At 41.9% G+C, this 21178-nt stretch overlaps 1 protein-coding gene across 1 annotated transcript in view; it reads left to right on the plus strand.

The window, feature by feature from the left end:
- The window catches only part of ABI3BP (ABI family member 3 binding protein), a 312077-nt gene that overhangs the window by 149621 nt on the left and 141278 nt on the right, over positions 1-21178 (plus strand). Inside the window, exons 7-11 of the mRNA XM_084636731.1 lie at positions 4689-4753; positions 12657-12708; positions 18435-18506; positions 19259-19354; positions 19754-19831. Coding sequence (XP_084492857.1) covers positions 4689-4753; positions 12657-12708; positions 18435-18506; positions 19259-19354; positions 19754-19831 — 363 coding nt within the window. The remainder of the gene's footprint in view (positions 1-4688; positions 4754-12656; positions 12709-18434; positions 18507-19258; positions 19355-19753; positions 19832-21178) is intronic.

Here is a 21178-nt window from a genome sequence, read left to right on the forward strand (position 1 = left end):
TACCTCAATGTTTGGTTACTCAGGACCAACCTTACCAAGATGTTTTATTGTCAATAACAAGATCTCTGTTTGACAGTTTAGACCGTTGTCTCCATCTTGAAAAGTCCACTTTGACCCCAGGACAATGGATAGATTTCATAGGAGCTTTTCTCAATGGTGTGATAGCCAGGGCTTACTTGCCTATAGACAGATTTGCGAACCTAAAAAAACAGGTTTCAATAGTTCAGGTAAGTCCTCAAATCTCAGCGAGAAATTGTCTCCAACTATTAGGACATACATCATCTTGTACCTTTGTAACCCAATGTGCAAGGTTACATCTTGTGTGCTTCTAGGGATGGCCTAGGACAGTTTATATACTGAACACACAGTCTAGACAAGCAGTTGTCTGTTCTCTATCAGGTTCTGGATTATTGGTGGAAGGACCCCTCCAAAGTCTGTGAGGGAGTCCCTTTCATTCAATCTCCTCCTACCATTGTTGTAACATCAGATGCATCCTTCTTTGGATGGGGAGCACATCTAGGGTCAAACACCATCTAGAACAAATGTCTTCCCAAGAGCATCTTCTTCACATCAACCTTCTAGAATTGAGAGCAGTCAGGAATGCTTGCACTCATTTCCTTCCACTGATCAGAGCCAAATCTGTCACGGTCATGACCGTGACAATACAGCCTGCATGTTCTACATTAATTGTCAGGGCAGAGCGCACTCTCCGTTGCTTGTGCTGAAACATTCAAACTCTGGAATTGGAGCAGAGCCAACCAAATAGTCATCTCATCTTCTTACCTCCTGGGTAAACAGAAAGCCACAGATGATGACGTCAGTGGGCACTTCTCCCAGAATTACGAATGGGAGTTGGCCTCGCGAGTCTTCAACAGCATATTTCTAACCTGGGGCGGGGTTCCAGAAATGGATCTCTTTGCCACTGCTATCAACAAAAAGGTGAAAAATATTGTTTAAGAGGGGAATTCTAGCCTCAATTACTAGGAGAGGCCTTCCTTATTTCATGGGTCAAGGGCCCAACACCATTGTTCTTGAAGGTACTGAACAAGATCACGCAGGACAAGGACAAGGTCATTTTATTTGCACAAGCTTGCTTGAAACAGATTTAGTATCCTTACCAGATTCAACTCACTTCCCGTCCACCACTGATTCTTCTTATCAGGTGCTGTCTGTTGCCCCGATGCCAGTCATCTCAAACTAGAAATTCTGTGATTCCAGGTGGTTCTTAGATGGTTCTCAGGAATAGAGATTTCCTGTTCAACAGGTATTGTTCTATAGCAGGAAAGCATGTACACAACGTACTTACCTTCAGAAGGGGAAGAGGTTTCACCATTGGTGTACCTGTCAACAAGTTTCTCCTGTTCTCTCTCCTGTTTCCACTGTCCTGGAATACCTGATTGAATTTAAAAGATCAGGTCTTGTTATGAATTCCTTCAAGATTCCTTTGGCTGCAATAGCAGCCTTTTACTCATCTATGGAAGGTTTTTTCAATTTTTGCTCACCCAAAATGTCAAGGTTCCTCAAAGGACAAATGAATCTTTCCCCACAGATTAGGGAACCTACCCCTATATGGTTCTTGAACTTCATCCTTAATTGCCTTCAGCTACATGTTTGTTACTACACCTATCCATGAAAACAGCTTTCTTGATAGCCATCACTTTGCCCCAAAGGGTAGGAGAACTGGGGGTTTTAATGGCAGATCAACTCCTTTACAATGTTTTTCAAGGAAAAAGTCTTGTTATGACCACATCCTAAATTTCAGCCTTAAGTGTCTTCTGAATTTCATATTAATCAGACCAGTCATCTTCCATTTTTTCCCCCTGAAACCACATCAGACTAGGCAGGAAGCGGTCTTCGATGCCTTCAGTGTCAGAAGGGCATTAATCTTCTATTTGAACACAACCAAACGATTCAGCAAGTCTCCCCAACTGTTTGTTTCAATTTACAGACAGATCCAAAGGATCCACAGTCTCTCCCAAAAGATGCTTGGGGTGGATTTCTGAGTGTATTATCTAGTGTTATGAGTCTGTCAACATTCAGCCTCGCTATACACTGTTAGACCATTCTGCAAGATTTCAGTCTACTTCTATGACGTTACTCAAGGATGTCCCAGTCTCTCAAATTTGAAGAGCTCTCCTTCCCCTCTGCTTCTGAGCATAGGTGCTAACTCCATGGGTGCTCAGAGGTTCAAAGACCCATAGAGAAAAAGTTGGGGGTGCTTAGCAGCCCTGGGGCTGGCTGCCAATCAGCTATTTAGCAGCTGGCCCTGCAGCTCCATCAGCTGTTGAGAAGGGCTGCCCCCCACATTCACTGTTGAGCAGGGCTGCCCCACCACTCGCTCCTCTCTGCCACCTCCCCCCTTATTGCCCTTAAGGCAGGAGGGGACAGAAAGGAATGAGCAGCAGGTGGGAGGCGCTCAGGGGAGGGAGTATTGGGGAGGGGGTGGAGCTGGGTGGGCTCTGGGGGTGGAGTGGGGGCAGGGCCTCAGGGAAGGGGGTGGAACCACTGTGGGGCACCCACAGCAAAACCAAAAGTCAGCGCCTATGCTTCTGAGTTTCCTTTGCGGGACTTTGTGGTAGAGAAGGCGCTGAGGGAAGCTTGCTCATACAGCTCTATATAGCCACAATGTGGAGCAAGAGATTGCATAGCGTGCGTGTGTAAGCCGGTGGGGCAATGCTACTGGCACATTTGTGATGGAAGGCGCATGGTGCTCCTGTGCAGCTGAAGTAGAACACCCATAGGAGCCCTCACCTTGAAGAACTCTCGTGACTGCTCAAGATGAGTAACCTCTTCTTCACACCAACTGCCCTGTGGCCTCTACTGGCCTGCGTATGCACAGGAAAACATTGCAGTAAACCTCAAACTAAGTAGTACACTGGATCTTTTGTATAAATTCTTTCTGTCCTTACTGGAGAATACATAAACAGATGTGAATTCAAATTATTACAGCCATGTTCTGTGTCCATTGCCGTCAATGGCAAAACTTCCATTGACTTCAGTAATGCAGAATCAAAGCCCGAGGCAAAAATGGGCCTTACCCTGAGAGGTGCTGAGCACTTAGATTGACCTTGAGTTAAAGAAACATAGGACTAGAATGGACCTTGGCAGGTCATCTAGTCTAGTCCCCTGCACTCAAAGCAGGACTAAGTATTATCTAGACCAGGGGTTCTCAAACTGGGGGTTGTGACTCCCTCAGTGGGTCACATGGTGGGTATATGGGGGTCATGAGTTGTGAGCTCCATGGGGCTGACAACCCTGAACTCCCATTAAATTACCCCCACCCCATTTTTAATTTATAAGGGGTGTCACATTCAGAGTCTTACTGTGTGAAAGGGGTCACCAATACAAAAAGTTTGAAAACCACTGATCTAGATCATCCCTGACGCTCGTGTTTGTCTAACCTGCTCTTAAAAATCTCCAATGACTGAGATTCCACAGCCTCCCTTGGCAATTTATTCCACTGCTTGACCACCCTGACAGGAAGCTTTTCCTAATGTCCAATCAAAACCACCCTTGCTGCAATTTAAACCCATTGATTCTTGTCTTATCCTCAGAGGTTAAGGAGAACAATTCTTCTCCCTTTTCCTTGTAAAACCCTTTATATACTTTAAATCTGTTATCATGTCCCCTCTGTCTTCTCTTTGCCAGACTAAACAAACCTAGTTTTTTCAATCTTCCCTCATAGGTCATGTTTTCTAGACCTTTAATCATTTTTGTTGTTCTCTTTTGGACTTTCTCCAATTTGTCCGCATCTTTTCTGAAATGTAGCACCCAGAACTGGACACAATATGCCAGCTGAGACCTAATCAGCTCAGAGTAGAGCAGAAGAATGAATTCTCGTGTCTTGCTTACAACACTCCTGCTAATACATCCCAGAATGATGGGTTTTTTGCAACAGTGTTACACTGTTCAACTCAGCATCTCTCTGAGGATCAGGCCTAATTTATATTGCTTTGCATGTTTGAAATTGTTTTCTATTGTTTGTTTCTTTGGGGTCCAATACTGATCACACACATTATCCCATGTAACTTTATTCTCAGTGTAGGCTCATTAGCATCAAAGGGACTATACATGGGACTGAAGGTTTGGGCAGTAGTTACTGTCTGGAGGAATGGGGACCTGGATCCTAACGCCAAATTTTTAAAGGAATATACCTGCCTACTGAGATTATTAAAAGTATCTACGTGCCTAACACTCACTGATTTCAATGGGATTTAATCATCTAGATGCTTTTGAAAATCCCAGTAGGTGCCTAAATACCATTAAAAATCTGGCCCTGAGATCCTAAGGAAAAGGGATTGTTTCTTCTCTGTATATACGGTAGCAGAACAGTGTCAGCCAGCAACCAATAAATAATATTTAAAATACTTAATGATAGCAAATTCCAACAGCTCACCCAGACCTTTTCCGTCCTTCCACTCTTCCTGTACATACACCCAGTCAGGTATAATTACAAGAATACCTTGTTTTCCTCATTAATAATATGAGAAGAAGAGGAGTTCAAGATGAATTTTAAAACAGTTGCGGAAAGAGTGAAATAAGCTATGGCAGGTTGACAGAAGGCACAATTCTCGCTGCCTTCATAGCCATTGAAAAATATTCTGGAAAAAACTTAGATTATTATTTTGCGTTGTCTTGAAGAATGTGAATAATAGTTCTGTGTGTTTATTTCTTTCCTGTTAAATCAGATAAAAACAAAGAAAATGGTCAGCTCCAGAATACCTACAAGGTCAAACCTAATATCCAAACACAGGTATGCAAAAAGAATATAGTATTCTCAATGTAGCCTTATGTTTTGTAATGTCAGATTTTTCTTCTCCCTTAGGTGCTGTATATGGGATGAGGAGAATGTGGCAGCAGGATTGTAATATTGGAAAATCATTAAAGCCTCTTAATCAAAATTTGATATCTAAAATTCAAATACTGTATTTAAATACATGTTTTTATGTGTGCATTGACTGCAAAGGTTTACAGCCCCCTGATTTAAAAGGGACAGAACTGATAGTTTCAGTATGTGAGTTCTCGACTTTGGAATTTGCTTCCCCCTTGGTCCAACAGTGCTTGAGTTTGCTGAGCTGCAAGGCCTATCTACATTTTCTTGCACTTCGCATGTGGTGATGGAGGTGTAATTGAGGCACGTATGGAAGGATTTGTTTTGTGATGGGTTGTGCAGGGCCTTCTTTTGAGTATCCTTTGATATGATATTGAGCCTATCTGTCCCTCTGTGCGTTCTATAAATATTGTAAGGGGCTTAGAGTTTTATAGCCTGATCTTCCAAGCATATATTCATGTAAGTTGTCCCATATAATTCAATATGACTTCTCACGTGGGAAGTTGCTTGTGTGTAATAGTTACAGGATCAGAGTGGCAGGGAAGGACTCATAGCTTTCTCATTTAGATAATTAGGAAATCCCTAATATCTTTACAGATGGCTAGATAGGGGAGTTAAAATTGTTCTGCTCGTGTGTTTGCAGAATTTTCATGTGAATCAAAATCAATATTTAGTATTTTTCCATATATCTTTTATTTGGCCTTCGTGAAAGCAGCCCGCAAATGTGGATGTCACATGTTCATAGATATGCATATAAACAGATTTTTTTTTAAAAAATGACGTGTCTGAGACACAAATGCAAAGGAGGCACAAAACAGAAAGAGGGAAATTTGTAGTTAAATCTGCTTTAGTATCTTTAAAACAGTGTCAAGTAAGCATTGCATCTCAAGACTGATGAACAATACCCTGTCTTCTATGACATTCTGTGGTACCTCTATTTTACAAATACTGTTAATGGAGTTTTTCTTTATAACTCTGCAGGGAATGTCACACTTAGCAATCGTTATTCTATGGACCAAAAAAGTATCCTATCAATGAAAACATATTAGACAATACAATAATAGCCCCCCCCCCCCAAAAAAAATGGCAGAAGATCCCATTACTTCACTCGTTTAACAAAACACTGTATAGAACACCTGATTGAATACGGTAGAGAATAATCCGTAGGGCTTAACCTCACATGTCTCTTCTGTCTCTGTAATCTATGTTTTTATCAGAAGAGGTTATAGGTCCTAAATTGTTTCTTTGTATGTAAGTTCAGATACCTTGTGTTGTCACTCTCTGATATAAAACCATACGGTGGTAGCTAGTGGGTAGTTTGCAAGTACATGTTGTCCATTTACCGTGTGACCAGTAAATCCTTCAGGAGTTATCTCCTTACATAATCATTCCCTTTCCTCCTTGGAGGAAGAGTTAGGCCATGCATTTAGGAAAGCAGGTATTCTGACTATAACAGCTTGCATTATGAGGATGCCTGGAATCACTGGAGTATAAGTTTTGGGACACTAATTTAAAGCTAATAGGCCAGATCTTTGAATGTGTCAGAGCTGCCCCTGGTGCAGCTCAGGGTGGTGTGTTGCAGGACGGACCACCTCAACATTACCCAAGCTGGGCATGGTGAGTCCCCTAGTCTCAAGACTATTCTAAAGTAATACCTGGCAGCCCATGGCCCAGTTGAGTCATTCCAGCTTCTGGGGATAAACAGAGTGAAAGTAAACTCTGACCAAGCCCTCTACTCTTAGATCTTGGGCACATCATGTTGGCTCTGGGCCACCTAGGGATTCACCTTATGCAAGGGGAATACTGAGATAGCTGATTAAGCTGGCTTTCCAGATGTTTTGTGCTTCCTGAGCATAGGGGAGAAATGGAGCCAGTGAGTCTTCTTTTTGTCAGCTTCCTGGGGCTTAGATATTGGTCACTCTGCTGTGAGACATGCTACTGATTTGTAATGAAAATATTCAGTACTGATGTGCACACACCATCACTCCCAGCCCAGTGGTACAAAACAAAACAAGGATGGTGATCAGCTATCAATTACATCACTCCCACATTTACATTGTTACTTCAGTTTCCACAGCAGAGAACCAGTCACACAAATCGTTAGGTGGGGTATGTTTTAATGATGCAACCACACAATTTCTACAAAGCCAGATTGGTAATGAGTTAGGCCAAAAGTTGTTTGTATTTTGTTTGGAGGCAATAGTCTCATTTTTGGAGTGGTTCTGATTTTTCTCTGTAATGAGTGCCTTTGAAAGTCTTTATTGCTGCATTTCATGTATAGCCACCTTTTCATTATGTATAGTTATTCTTCTGCCTTTTCAACAACATTGCAACAAAACAGTTTTTGTTTCTTTTGGCAGGTTGACCCAGCAAGTTTGGCTAAATTTTGGGGCTGGGTGATGAGGAGCAGTTATAAGGAAGAAAGTAAATAACTATCCTAGGGACAGTCCCCTTCATAAACAAGGGGCAGGGAATGTGGTGGGGGCTAGAGGAGAGAGGAGAAACACTGTAGAAGAATAACTTCCTCTTTTAGCTGATTAAAATCCAACAGTTATATAATGTCAGGCTGCAAGGTGGAGTTCCCTCTAGATTCTCTGTCCAACAGGGAAAGGCTTTTAGCGTCAATCACTTATTTATCTCCAAAGAAAAACATGACTGTTTTCTTAAGGCTTGTCCAGTCGGATTGAATCCAGTGCTGCCATAGGGAAAACAATGATGTCCTAATATCTCCCATTTTAAAATATATGTTAACTTTATGTGGCTTTGGGAGGTAGGAGCATCAGAAATAAGTAAACAGCAGCTGCTAAAAGCTTTACTGCTATATAAACTCTTTTATACCTGGGACAAAAATAGATGAGAGGTGCATTAGGTATATGACTACAAATCAAGAGACCTCTCTTTTGACAGTGGCTGCATCACGAACTTTTTGTATCACCTTGAGCTAGTCACTTCTATTTATTTCTTATCTATCAACATTATTTTAAATGCTTCCATCACTGTAGTATCTGAGTGCCTAAGCTCTTTATTTTCTCAGTCTAGAAAATGAGAATAATATTTGCCTTACTCACAGGTGTGAGCATCATTTAGTTAATGTTTATAAAGTGGTTTGATAATGTAAAGCTCTATACAAATAGTAGGTATCACTTTGGCACTTAAATACTGTGGTGAAAAAATGCCTTTAAAATGCCTGAGGGAAAAGGTACATCAATATTTGTCAACTCAAAATAAAGGTTTGCTATCCTAGGTTCAGAGAGAAAGAGGGAGAGAATTCATTATGGCAGGCATTGTCAGATGGAGCCCAAAGTTATGCAACTAGCAGCTTTAGAGATACTTTAGCAAGTGAGCATCTGAAAGACCAGACGTTGATAGCAATGGTGCTGGTGGTAAACCTTGCTCACTAGTGATGGGAAAATATTGAGCATTAAGCAAAACAAATCTTTTGAGTTCCTCAGTAAAGACCATGATGTAGACTTCTCCTTGAATCCACCCCAGGTTGGTATTGAATCATAGTTGTTACCGTGTGATAGCTGTTTGGTGGCCAGTCTAAAATGAGAATGGTGGTCCCAGGCCACTTTTTAGTACAGTAACTCCTCACTTAAAGTCGTCCCGATTAACGTTGTTTCATTGCTGATCAATTAGAGAACATGCTCGTTTAAAGTTGCACAACGCTCCCTTTTAATGTCGTTTGGCAGCCGCCTGCTTTGTCCACTGCTTGCAAAAAGAGCAGCCCGTTGGAGCTAGCTGGTGGGGGCATGGAACCAGGGTGGACCGGCAGCCCCCCATCAGTTCCCCTAAGTTCCCTGTACGGCAGCCGCCCAGCAGGCTATCAATTGCCGGCACTTCAGCTGTTCCTCCCCCCCACTGCTATATGCTGCTCCTGCCCTCTGCCTTGGAGCTGCTCCCCGGAGCCTCCTGCTTGCTGTGCGGAGGTAGAAGGGGGGAAGAGGGGGTCTAACATCAGGGTGTCTTCCTGCTCCTGCACCCCGCTTACCCCATTTCCATAGAGCAGGAGGGGGACACGACAGGGCTCAGGATGTAGGGAGCTTCCTGGCCTCAGCTTCTGTCTCAGCTTGCTGATCTACTTAAAAAGGCAGTGTACTTAGAGTGGGGTCAGCATACTTAAAGGGGCAATGCTCATCTCTCTCTCTCTCTCTCTCTCTGTCTGCCATGCTGTCTCCCCTCCCTCCATTCGTGCTGCCTTGTAGAGTGTGAGGCTACATTAACAACAATGGGTTAACCCTTGAGGGCTCAACTGATTGATCGTTCATCATTTAGCGGTAAGGCATTCCCTGGGAAATATCCCACCTCTGACTTCAGTTGAAGTTTCGCATGGTCTCCCTAGCCTCCATCATTCCCTCCCTGGATCCGGGAGACTGGTACGCTGCCCTCAATTTAAAGGACACATACTTCCATATTTCCATCTTGCCAGGGCACCAGCACTTCCTTCGCTTCATGTTGGGCCGATGCCATTTCCAGTTCATGGCGATGCCCTTTGGTCTCTTGTTGGCCCCAGAATGTTCACAAAGCGTACAGTGCCAGTGCCCGCTTAACTGGGGCGTCGGGGAGTCCAAATATACACGTACCTCAATGACAGGATGATAAGGGCCAGTCCCCGGATCAGGTGTGGAGGCATCTTGACCTGGTATGTTCCACCTGTCGAGACCTAGGATTGATAATAAACGAGAAAAAGTCAACCTTAATCCCAATACGATGCATAGCATTAATTGGAGCAATCCTCAACTCCCCTCAGGCCAGGGCCTTCCTCCCTGAGTCTTGATTCCAGGCCATGGCAAAATTCATCACAGGGGCCCACTCGCTGACCACCACCCACACGTGCCTGTGACTGTTGGGCCACATGGCAGCATGTATTTACGTGGTCCGGTGCGCACGACTGTGCCTCAGACCCCTTCAGGCGTGACTGGCTTTGGTCTATGTCCCCAACTGGCACAACATGGACCAGGTGGTCAGGATCCCAAGTCGGTGTTGGAAGGAGTTCCCTTTGTGGCTCTGACTTCGTCAGTGACCCTTGTCTCCAACACCTCAGACCTGGGCAGGCAATCCCACCTGGGCACTCTCTGCACTCAGACTCTTTGGTCCAGTCATGATCACTCGCTGCATATCAATGTCAGGGAACTCAGGGCGGTTCGACTAGCCTGCCAAGCATTTCTGCCTCATATTCAAGACAGGATGGTTCAGGTCCTGACAGACACCACGGCTATGGTCTTCTATATCAAGAGGCAGGGCAGAGCCAGGTCGTCTGCCCTCTGCCAGGAAGCCCTCTGGCTTTGGGACTTCGGTCTGCAGCACAACATCCATCTCGTAGCTGCTCACCTTCCAGGGACCAAGAAGACTTTGGTGGATCACCTCAGCAGGACATTCTCATCTCTCCACAAGTGGTCCCTTCATCCGGAGGTGGTCAGTTCCATCTTCCACAAGTGGGGAACTCCCCGTGTGGACCTGTTCGCATCTCGGCAGAACAGGAAATGCCACGTCTTCTGCTCAATCAGGGGCATGGACAGAGGATCCCTGTCAAATGCCTTTCTGCTCCCGTGGTCGGAAGCTTTGATCTACGCCTTCCCTCCAGTGCCGTTGCTACCCCGGGTTCTCACGAAAATCAAACAGAACAGGGCGAGAGTCATCCTCATAGCGCTGGCGTGGCCGCACCAACACTGGTTCAGCACTCTGCTGGATCTCTTGGCGGCAAGCCTGTTCCAGCTACCGCTCAGGTCGGACCTGTTGGCCGAGTGCCACGGCAGTCTTCTGCATCCCAACCTGGCAGTGTTTCATCTGACAGCCTGGCTGCTGTGTGGCTAAACGCGCAGGAGAAGCAGTGCTCGGCTGAGGTTCAGCGCATCCTGTTGGGAAGTAGGAAGCCCTCCACCAGAGTGACCTACCTGGTTAAGTGGAAACGGGTCACCTGCTGGATTGCAGCAAAGATGTTCATCCCCCAAGTGGGCTTCTCTGCAGCTTATTCTGGACTACCTCCTGCATCTTAAGATCCAGGGCATCAGTAGCTGTGGCCACAGCCCATTTCCAACCAGCTCATTTTGGGGGATTCTTTCTTCCCTGGCATATAGGCGAAGTTGCAGCCACACTGCTCCGCTGCAGCCTTGTCCCCGCATGGATTTATCCACAAACTGAGGTTTCCATCAGCTTAAACAGGAAAAAAATGCATAAATGCTAGGTGAGTCTGGCCCTGTATCCACTGCACAAACTGAACTATTCCCAAACATGATTTGTGCCAAAGAAAAATACTTGAAAACATTTGCAGTAGGTAAGATGCTATACCATACTGTATATACTAAACTATACAAATTTACTACTACCCCTACTAGCAGTATTTTTTGTGATATTGTTCAGTCAGGAAGCTGCTCAGTTGTGGTTTTTAAAAAAACTGTTTTGCGTTTTTAAAGGGAAAGAACGTACGATATATTTCTGTAATTAAAATCAGCAGATAAAACTGCAATCTATTTAATTAGATTTGTTTTCTGTACAGTGCAGTACAGTTTATTTTTAAATAATGTTTTGATGGCCTGAACTTGACAGCAAAGGTTGATCAAAAATCCAGAGAAGAAAAATGTGATCCACAAGGAGATCTCAAATGGTCTCATAAAAATTTGACTCAGATGAAACAATTTAAAAAATGCATAGTATTTTATTATTTTTTACCTAAATATGCTTTTGCATGAAATAGTTAAATGAGTGACATTATAAAATACAGAATAAACCAGTAGCATTGACTGATCCCCACTCATCTAGAAGCAGGACTTTATATGCTATATGCTTAGCCAAAAGAGGTATTTGTATATTGAGTTCTATTCCTCCTTTAAACTCAGACTTCGCTGAAAGAGGATTATATTTTATAGCTACAGTTAGTATACGTATATATTTGGCAGTACTTCTGCCTGGTCCCTTTCCAGTCATTGTACTATTGAAATGTTGGCTCCTGTACCTGCATGAGCCAAAGGACGGTCAGGGCTTACTTATGTCATAGAGATCTGCTATTTTCTCCATTCTGAGAAATGCAGGGCCAATTCACGTGCTCAAGATGCTTATTTCCATGCTGCTCAAAAGTCTGTAAAGGATTAGTATGTGGATGGAAACCTTTCTGGATCAAAGACCAGTGTAAGGCAAAAATATTTGCAATACAAATATAAAAAGCATATAAATTCCTTTCAATTTGGAGCCCCCTTGTTACTGGCCTGTTATCACCCTGAGAAATCAGTTGTTGAAATTAAGGTGATGCCACTGATAAATCCCACAGATGCTAACCCACATCAAATGCCTTTTACATCCATACTTTACTTTAGATGAGAAGTGAGCATCTGATCTGGATTTAAAAAACATAAAATAGTCCTGGTTTATGAGAATCGTTTGTGACATTTTCAATAACCTTGATCTGAGTTGAAAGTTAGTAACAAAATACACAACTGGGTGATTGTTGTTGTTTTGGAGGTTTCATTGTTATTACTTTGCACAGTTTTATTGTCAAGGTTTCTCCGGTTCTTTAGTGGTCCACAGTACAAGCTGGAGAGATTGTTCTCAAAGAGAACCAAGGTTAGAGGATTCCTTAGTAGTAAGGTTTTCTGTACTAATGGAGCAAAACAACTGGCTGTAGCCAAATGAAAGGGATCAAAATGCTTTATAACAGTTCTCGCCAACAAAAATGAAGTGTAACCTTCAGTGATTGGGGCTGGAGCCATATCCATTGTTAACTTGGGACAAATGAGGCACTGGATTGAAGCCTTATATTTTCATTACAAAGAAAAATTCAATTACTATTATGGCACAGATCCTAATGCTTATTTATTTTTTCTCTTTATAGCTCATACTACGAGATGCTACAAAACTTGTCCCTATTACAAGAATCAAACAAGGTAACATGTGGTTTTTTCATGTTTTGTTCCCCCTTGGACACAGATATCTCACAAAAAAAGTAGAAAATGAATGGAAAAACAATACATTTACTGTAATTAATATATGCAGGGTCTAGTGAAACTTTCCTTCTAATGAAAATCAATGGAATTTCACAATCAAAATTATAGTTAAAGTAGTTAAACTGGGTTCCCTCTTCATTTTTGAACTGTGTTATTTTGTTGCATCATACACAACTACTTCATTGAATCATTTGCTGAATGGCTACCAATTCTAGTTTCTGCTAGTGTCTGTCTATCAGGTTACCATGTGAGCCATATTTATAAAAGTATCCAGATTTGTCATTCTCTCTGCCTTGCATCCCCTAGCTGCCAGGTATGAAAAGAAGCAATCTGTGACTTGAGTTAAATTTGTACTACACAGTGAGATATTTACAATACAGAATCATGCACTGATCAGTTCTGCATAAGCTTCAAATTGTGTTCCATCCCTCAGTACCTAGTCTTTGGTTTTCTCCATTTGCTGCCCTCCTTCAGGGCTTTCTTTCCTTCCTTTATATAGGCATCTTCTGTGTGTTTTGAAAATTAGATATTGCTAGGGCTTTACTTTTCTGAATGTTACTTTAAATCTTACGGTGCAGAATTTGTTGAGCTAGATATAATCTGTGTGCTCTGCTCAAATTGCAAAGCCCGTTCCCTCCTGGCATCCATGCCAATGTGACTACTCTTTGCTACTGTGTATATAGTGTACTCAGGCAGATAACATGAATCGAACTGCAGACCATGATGTTCTAAAATGTGATCTGCAGCCTCCCTCATACAGAATCTAGAGTTCTAGCCCTTGGAGACAGCAGGTTCCAGCAATCAACGCCCCATTTTCATCTAAATAGCCTTTAGTTAGTTAAATATGAGCATTGCATGCTAGAGCCTGTAGTCTCTGCACATTGTAGGCAACACTCTACAAGTTAGATGCAGCCTTGAGGCCCCTAATGTGTTGTCAGTGTGGATCACAGAAAAATTTGCATGCCTCTTGTATTCTGTTTTCTTGCATAGTCCTGTAGTAAAATCCACAATCAGTGTGTCATACACACTCATCCATATTCTCTGCCCTGTACACTGCTGGAGGCTTAGAAGGGCAATGTTACAGATATAGAGCCATAGAAGAAATAACCAAGGTTGAGTCAATGTTGATAGTATGTTTCTACTGTTATGAAGAAGCTTGACTTTATCCAGCCCTAGCTTAGTATTCACATACAAGCGCAAATTATCACAATTTTCAGAATATTTCTTCAACAAGCAATTCACTAAACACAAAAGTTATTAGCCCAGATGTTAGCTTTTTCTGAGCAGTGTGTGTGGGGAAACAGGCAGAGTTCTTCTTTAGTAGTTTTAGATGAGTAAAGACATTCCCTAAAATTTAAGAACGACTTGGGGAAAACTCAACAAATATTTTTAACATCCAGCTGCAGGGCAGAGGATGTTTAGAAACTTTTTTAAAAAACACATATGTTTTCAGTGTGCTTTAGACCAAAATAAAGGTAGAGGGAAGGCTTTTAGGAAAGAAATGAAAGTAGCAAATGAAAGCATATCTGGGTATGGGTAGTGCTATCTTCCATCTGGACTTCAGTGAAGAGTCTCAGCAGAAACTGATAAACAACAGCCAGCTACAGTCCAAGTGGAAGAGAGGAAATATTGGCCTCTGGAAATGTATTTACCAAGAAAATGTTAAGGTTGCACAGCTGCATTTCGAGAAAAAACGAGGAAGAGATTTTTCCCCCTCCTTAGTTGTATTTTTACAAAACATGATCATTGCATAGTTGATTTTATTTCTGTAACCTTGAAATAGTGGTGTTTAAAATTGGAAACCACGTTTTTGTTGTGCAGTGGTCCTAGGTTATATAAGGCTTTCTGTGATTAAAAATCTCATATAACTTGATGTCCTGGGAAGTTTGTGGGTCTGGAGCTGACTTGTGAGAAATCCTAACATGGAGCATTTACATAGAAAGTTTTGTGCTATCTTTTCAGTGGTGTCACCTGCAGGGATTTTGAAATGTTCCAACGTGATGAGTCTTCATCACTATGTCAGTGTGTCTCCGCTCCTCTGGGAAGCTTTTATAGATTAGTAAACCCCCTATAGGGTGTGCCTATGACAAATGTGAAATAATATTTCTTGTTAAATTCAGTTTTTTATAAGTACAAATATTTAACTTTACCTGTATGATTTCTAAGTTGAGAAGGATTTAGAAAAATAAATATGTTCCAAATGACTTCTTCCAAATATTTTATAATTCCACTATGTATTCCTGGAGAAGAAGTTGTTTTCAGAGATGGCTTCTTGCACTTGTTTTCCAGATGTTTAAAAAATGTCACTTTTTTATTTCAGAGAAATACAAATTCCACATGTCCATAAAATAGAGTAGACTGTGGAGCGGGTGTGATTTATTTAATTAGTACCATATGTGAATAGACTTAAACCAACATGCTCGCCATACATTGGGATTTGAAGCATGTGAAAAACATCTTTAAGGGACCAGCTCTTCAAAATTTGAAAATGCAAATTTCCATAGAAACAGAAATACAGGAGCTTATTTAATATGTTCTGAAAATGATTGTCTTTGCATTTAAGCCAGGAGCTCCCCAAGTCAGAGAAATGTTAAACACACCAATATATAAAGAGGGCAACACATGAACTAAGTAAAAATCTCAGGTTTATTTTGACATACTAGCCATAAGACATTTGGCCCTTTTCATTTTCAGAACACTTCATAAACATAGAGCCTCATCCTATGTTCCTATCATATTTAAGCTCAGTGGAAGTTTTGAGTGTGATAGGAATGCTGGATTGGGCCCATTAACTGATGAATCCTCATCAGTCATTTTAAGAGATAAATTAGTAGTATTGTCCTCATTTTACAGATGGGTGAAATTTAAGCAGAGAGAGAAATTTAAGCCCAAGGCCACAGATGCAAGTCAGTACCAGAACCAAGTTTAGAGCATAGTAGTTTTTGGCTCCCATTCCTGCATTCAGATTACTAGAATACATACGCATGTCATGTGGTCAGGATTTAGCCCTTTATTTTACTTATTACGTGAAGTCCTTGCTCTGGGTTCAAACTTGTCGGTGAGACACTGGCTCGGGTTTGGGATGCTGTGGAATTGTACTGCCCTAGTGGAAGCTCAGTAACACATTCTTATGTGGTTTGTAAGCAAGCATGCTCCAGGATGCATTGTTACATAGCCTATGTCTAAACATACGGTGGCGTTTGGAGTACAAGCACTACGCATGTAGCCACCACACCCACAGTAAAAGGCAGGCTTCATTCCCACTTGTCGCTAATGTGTGTAGCTACAAGCCTCAGTGAAAGGCTTCAGCAGCAGGGAGGGAGCGTGAAATGGCTCTGGCAGCTGTACACTGCCAGAGCCTTTTCCCCCTGCCTCCCCATTGCCAGAGTTTTTCCTCTTTGCTGGAGCCTTTTGCTGCAGCAGGGAAAGGCTCCAGCAGAGTGGAAAGGCTCTGGCAGCAGACACTGTAGTGGGAGGCACTGCTTGGGCCTGTAGAGAGCCTATGTAGGGTACGTACCCTGGTGATTCAGGCATTTAGGGCACTTGTCTAAGCCATGCCTCACCATCGACTGTGCTGTTTATACCCGAACTAGCTGTGCATTCAATGTCTGTACTCCACATGCCACCATCAGTGTAGACATACTCTTAGATTGTAAGCTCTTTGGGTCTGTTTGTTTTGTGTTTGTACAGCCCCTAGTACACTGGGGTCCTGGTCCATAACTTAGGCTCCTAGGCACTATGGTACTCCAAATAATAAATAATAATGATGGTGCATGGTGTACCTTTTTAAAGTTCTCCCAAGCATACAGATGAACCACACCTGCTGACACTCTCATAACGAGGTGTGTGCAGCATGCATGCTCCTCAACTGCTGGCCAGTGCAAACAGAGGTTTATGTCCTGAAGCACAAGATCAGTCTTTACTTACACAGTTTATTTAGGCTATTTTAACTGCAGATATTTCATATGCTTTTCGTAGAAGATGCTTGTATGCTGTTATGCCACTTTTAACCTTTAAAGTAAATAATTCATATGGAAAGTTCCATATTAATTAGTATTTATGATGCACCCAACATGAAGCATAAGAAGAGGGATTAAAAAGGATTAGATGTTTGTATAGTAAAAGCATAATATTCCGTTACAACAGTCAAGATAAAATAGGGATATCAGACCTAGTTCTTCAGGGTATAAACCAATCAATGAATCCAAGGTAAAGAACAAAGTTTCCCACATAAACATGCTATGGTATGAATATCTATTGCGTGAATTTATACCTTCCTCTGAAGCATGTGATACTGGCTACTGTCAAACAGGATATAGGATTACAAAGAACATTATTCCCGTGTGGCATTTTTTATTTTGTTCCTATAAATGCTTGTTTTCATGCTGAGTTAAAAATATCTATTACCATTGCTAATCAAATTCTACAAACCCCTAAATATTAATTTGAATGTTTTGTTTAAATTCACTTTGGCTGTGTTCAAATCCCTTTTCCATTAATATTCTAGTGCATGGGGATACTGCAAAGAATATTTGTGGTAACAATAAATGTTAAGCAAATATTGCAGCAAGCAAATTTTGAATTTGTAATTGAGTATTTGAACCAAAAACCTGATTCTTAGAATTATCCTTATCCAGCCATGTGAAAGAAACATACAATGAAACCTGCATTGTCTAATTAAAGCAACTAGAACTTAGAAAATTGAATACTTGCAAGAAACTGCTAGCAAATGAGATACAGATTAAGAACTATTCACAGAAAAAACTAGTAAAAACAGTGAAATGTCTCAAATTATTAATTATGAATTATTCACCCAGCTCTACCTGTTAAAAATACTGCCACTCCTAACATTTACTAGACATGTTCCAGTGTATCTTCAGGGTCACATGAATGGTAGGGGTGATAGGAGGTGAGTGGGAGCACACAAATAGTAGTGGTCTCCTGGCCAGACATATCGTTTAATATTGTAGTGTCTCATTAAATAGCAGACATTTTCTAGGGATTTTTTAAGCTCCCCTAAATCTCATTAGCCCTGAGTTCTGCAGTTCTTGAAACTGGTCCTGTGATATCTTGAGTATACTGCAGTGGTTCTCTACCTGGGGTCTGGAGCCCCTGGGGGGAGGGGCGTGAACAGTTTTCAGGAGGTCTGTCAAGCAAAACCAGTGTTAGACTCACTGGAGCCCAAGGCAGAAAGCCAAAGCCCCACTGTGCGGGGCTGAAGCTGAAGCCTGAGCAGCTTAGCATCACAGGGCCCCCTGTGGCATGGAGCCCCGAGCAATTGCTCTGCTTGCTACCCCTAATGCTGGCCATGGATTTTTTTTATAGCCTGTTGGCGGGGCATGGCTCAGAAAGAAAAAGGTTGAGAACCCCTGGTATAGAGCATAATTTTCCCAAAGAAAATCAATCTAATGTTGATGGCATGACAATTGACACTGAGTGTATGGGAAAGATTTGCAGTTCGGGGTGGTTTAGAAAAGAGACAACTTGCAAACCCTTAGATAGGTTTGAGATAATGTAAGAAAATATGAAGCTGATATCTCAGAGCTACTAAAACTGAATAAAGAGGCTTTCAGAATGTTTAAAGTCCTCTTGTGTGTGTGTTTTTCGTTTCCTGGCTTAAAAGTTTTGTAAATTTCTCTGATAATGCACTGTTGCTGTTTCCACAGTAATTCAAAATGTCACACGTCGGATGCTGCCTAGAACCACGGACAGGCCTTCCCTGGCAGGAGCAATACTAGGTGACTAAGACATTCCTTACTTCTCTGGCCAATAGATAAAGATCTGTGTAAATCCTTTTTACATTTCCTGTCCTTTCTAGTTCTTACTTTCTTGAGGCTCATTCTTATTTTTTTTTATTATATCTTAACAATAATTGCGGAAAAGGGAAGGATGCACCTGAAGTATAAAATTGACTATGCCGTGGTCAGAATATTTTAAAGGACTTATTGCCACTGTTTTATCAAAAACAGTTCTTTCATATTGCAGGAGATGGGAGAGAAGTGATTTTGCAGAGAGAATCTTGAGGTGTTAAGTGAACATATGTTCGGCTCCCTCCAGGTGTGCATTAGGTCACAGGTTTCCAACCACTGGCACATATACCTGTACTGATACTTCAGGCTTTTGTGAATGGTATACTAAGTTTCCCCACTCCACTGTATTACTGAGACCTGTACTAAGCCCCAGTGCATCACAGCTTCCTTCATTCCTGTCAGTTGTCTGGCCTGATGTAGAGCTTGGGTAATTGTGTATCAGGTTAGAGCACACAGGTAGCAGGCACTAGATGGTACCAACTTACTATAATAAATGGGTACTCTTGTCTGAAAAGATTGGGAACCACTCTGCTTAAAATATCTGGAGACAAATTTATCCCCAGTGTAATACTACTAATGCTTAGTTCTCAGTGGCTCAGAGGGTATTGCATGGACATCTCTGAGGGCAGATTACAGCTCACCATGTTTTGAATGAATGGCTCACTTATCTTTATGTGTAGTGCACCTTATCATTCCAGGTCTCAATGAAACACCACAACAGAAACTCCCTAAACCTGAGACACTGGGCATATCTGAAACACCAAAGAAAAAACTGGGTAAGTACACATCTCCTATATTAAGTTAATGAAGTTGGTGAGCATCATCAGAAGAAATGTATTTTGGTGTGAGAATGTACATTCAAGCTAAGCCTCCTTTTTTATTTTGTTCGGAGCATTTGTTCAGTCAAGTGGGTAAGTAGGTGTCCAATCTTGCAAGGTTCTGAACACCAAATACTAAGAAAAGACATTTTAAAAACAATGCAGGTTTCAGAGAACTAGTCATGTGTTATTGGGTGTGTGGTGAAGGCAAGTTCAGCAGTTCCCTAAGGTATTTGATTTCACGTGTTTGTTCATTTTGGATTGCTTGGGCAAACTACAGCAGGAATAGAGATAAATGTAAACAGAGGCAAGGCAGATGTATCTCTGGTATTTACAGTCTAACTTCTGCCTTTTTAGTTACAAATGAAACCCAAACATGGCCTGAGGAATCCAAAACACCAGAAGTGCAAGAAATCTCCCCACGGTCCTTCCCAGGTAATTATAGATCTGTTTTAGGTTTTTATAAATGATGTGTTACACCTTTTCCTCACTGCCAGTTTCGGTGGATTGGGGTTTTTTTTGTCTTCCCCACAGTGGGGACCTGGTGGATTGGTGAGGAGATACAGTTCAGTGTTGCAGTTTAACAGGTGGCAGGTATCCAGTACATATACTTGTTCCAGAGGGGGTCCAGTTCACCGATAAACCAGAATTGGAAGTGGATTTAGGGGAAGGCTTCCCCTAAAAACTGGGAGTGGATTGGGGCTCCTAATGTCTGGTACAGTGAGGAGAGAATCTGCTTTCCCTGGGTTCCCCTGCTCCCTAACTCTCATATGAAGGGAGGGTTCTGGGGTCCCAGTAAAGGGCTGGGGACCAGCTATGAGGTAGAGAAAGGTTACTGGCTATCCTCCACCAGTTGGAAATGATTAAGGAAGGAATCCTGACCTGCACTGTATGGGTTATTGCCAGATAGTTCCCAGATGAGAAGTTAATAAATTTGCAGCTTAATTAAATCATGTCTTTCTTCCTACATGTCTGAGACAGTATATATGAACTCATTAGCAGTTTTACGATTTGTGCTGCTCAAGGGTGACACTAGTTGAGAGCATGTCAGAGCTGATATTTCCAAAGAGGGTACTGTGCACTACATTAATGCTCTCACCTAGTATCGGAGAACACTTCAATCTCTCTGGTCACTCGATTACAGACCTAAAAGTCGCAATATTACAACAAAAAAATGTCAAAAACAGACTCCAACGAGAGACTGCTGAATTGGAATTAATTTGCAAACTGGATACAATTAACTTTGGCTTGAATAGAGACTGGGAGTGGATGGGTCATTACACAAAGTAAAACTATTTCCCCATGTTTATTTCCCTCCCTCCCCCCACTGTTCCTCAGACGTTCTTGTTACCTGCGGGAAATGGCCCACCGTGATTATCACTACAAAAGGTTTTCTCCCCCCCCACCACCACTCTCCTGCTGGTAATAGCTCATCTTAAGTGATCACTCTCCTTACAGTGTGTATGATAACACCCATTTTTTCATGTTCTGTATGTATATAAATCTCCTCGCTGTATCTTCCACTGAATGCATCCGATGATGTGAGCTGTAGCTCACAAAAACGTATGCTCAAATAAATTGGTTAGTCTCTAAGGTACCACAAGTATTCCTTTTCTTTTTGCGAATACAGACTAACACGGCTGCTACTCTGAAATTTAGCATTTGTATGTACACTCCCACAGGATAGAGCTTTGGCAGGATTGTGTCTCTAGTGTTAAATAATGGGGAATATAATTTCATTTTATTGTGTATGGATTTGACTCTAAGAATCCCACAGCATTA

This window comes from Lepidochelys olivacea, assembly GCF_965140295.1.
Source record: "Lepidochelys olivacea isolate rLepOli2 genome assembly, chromosome: 1".
NCBI lineage: Eukaryota > Metazoa > Chordata > Testudines > Cheloniidae > Lepidochelys > Lepidochelys olivacea.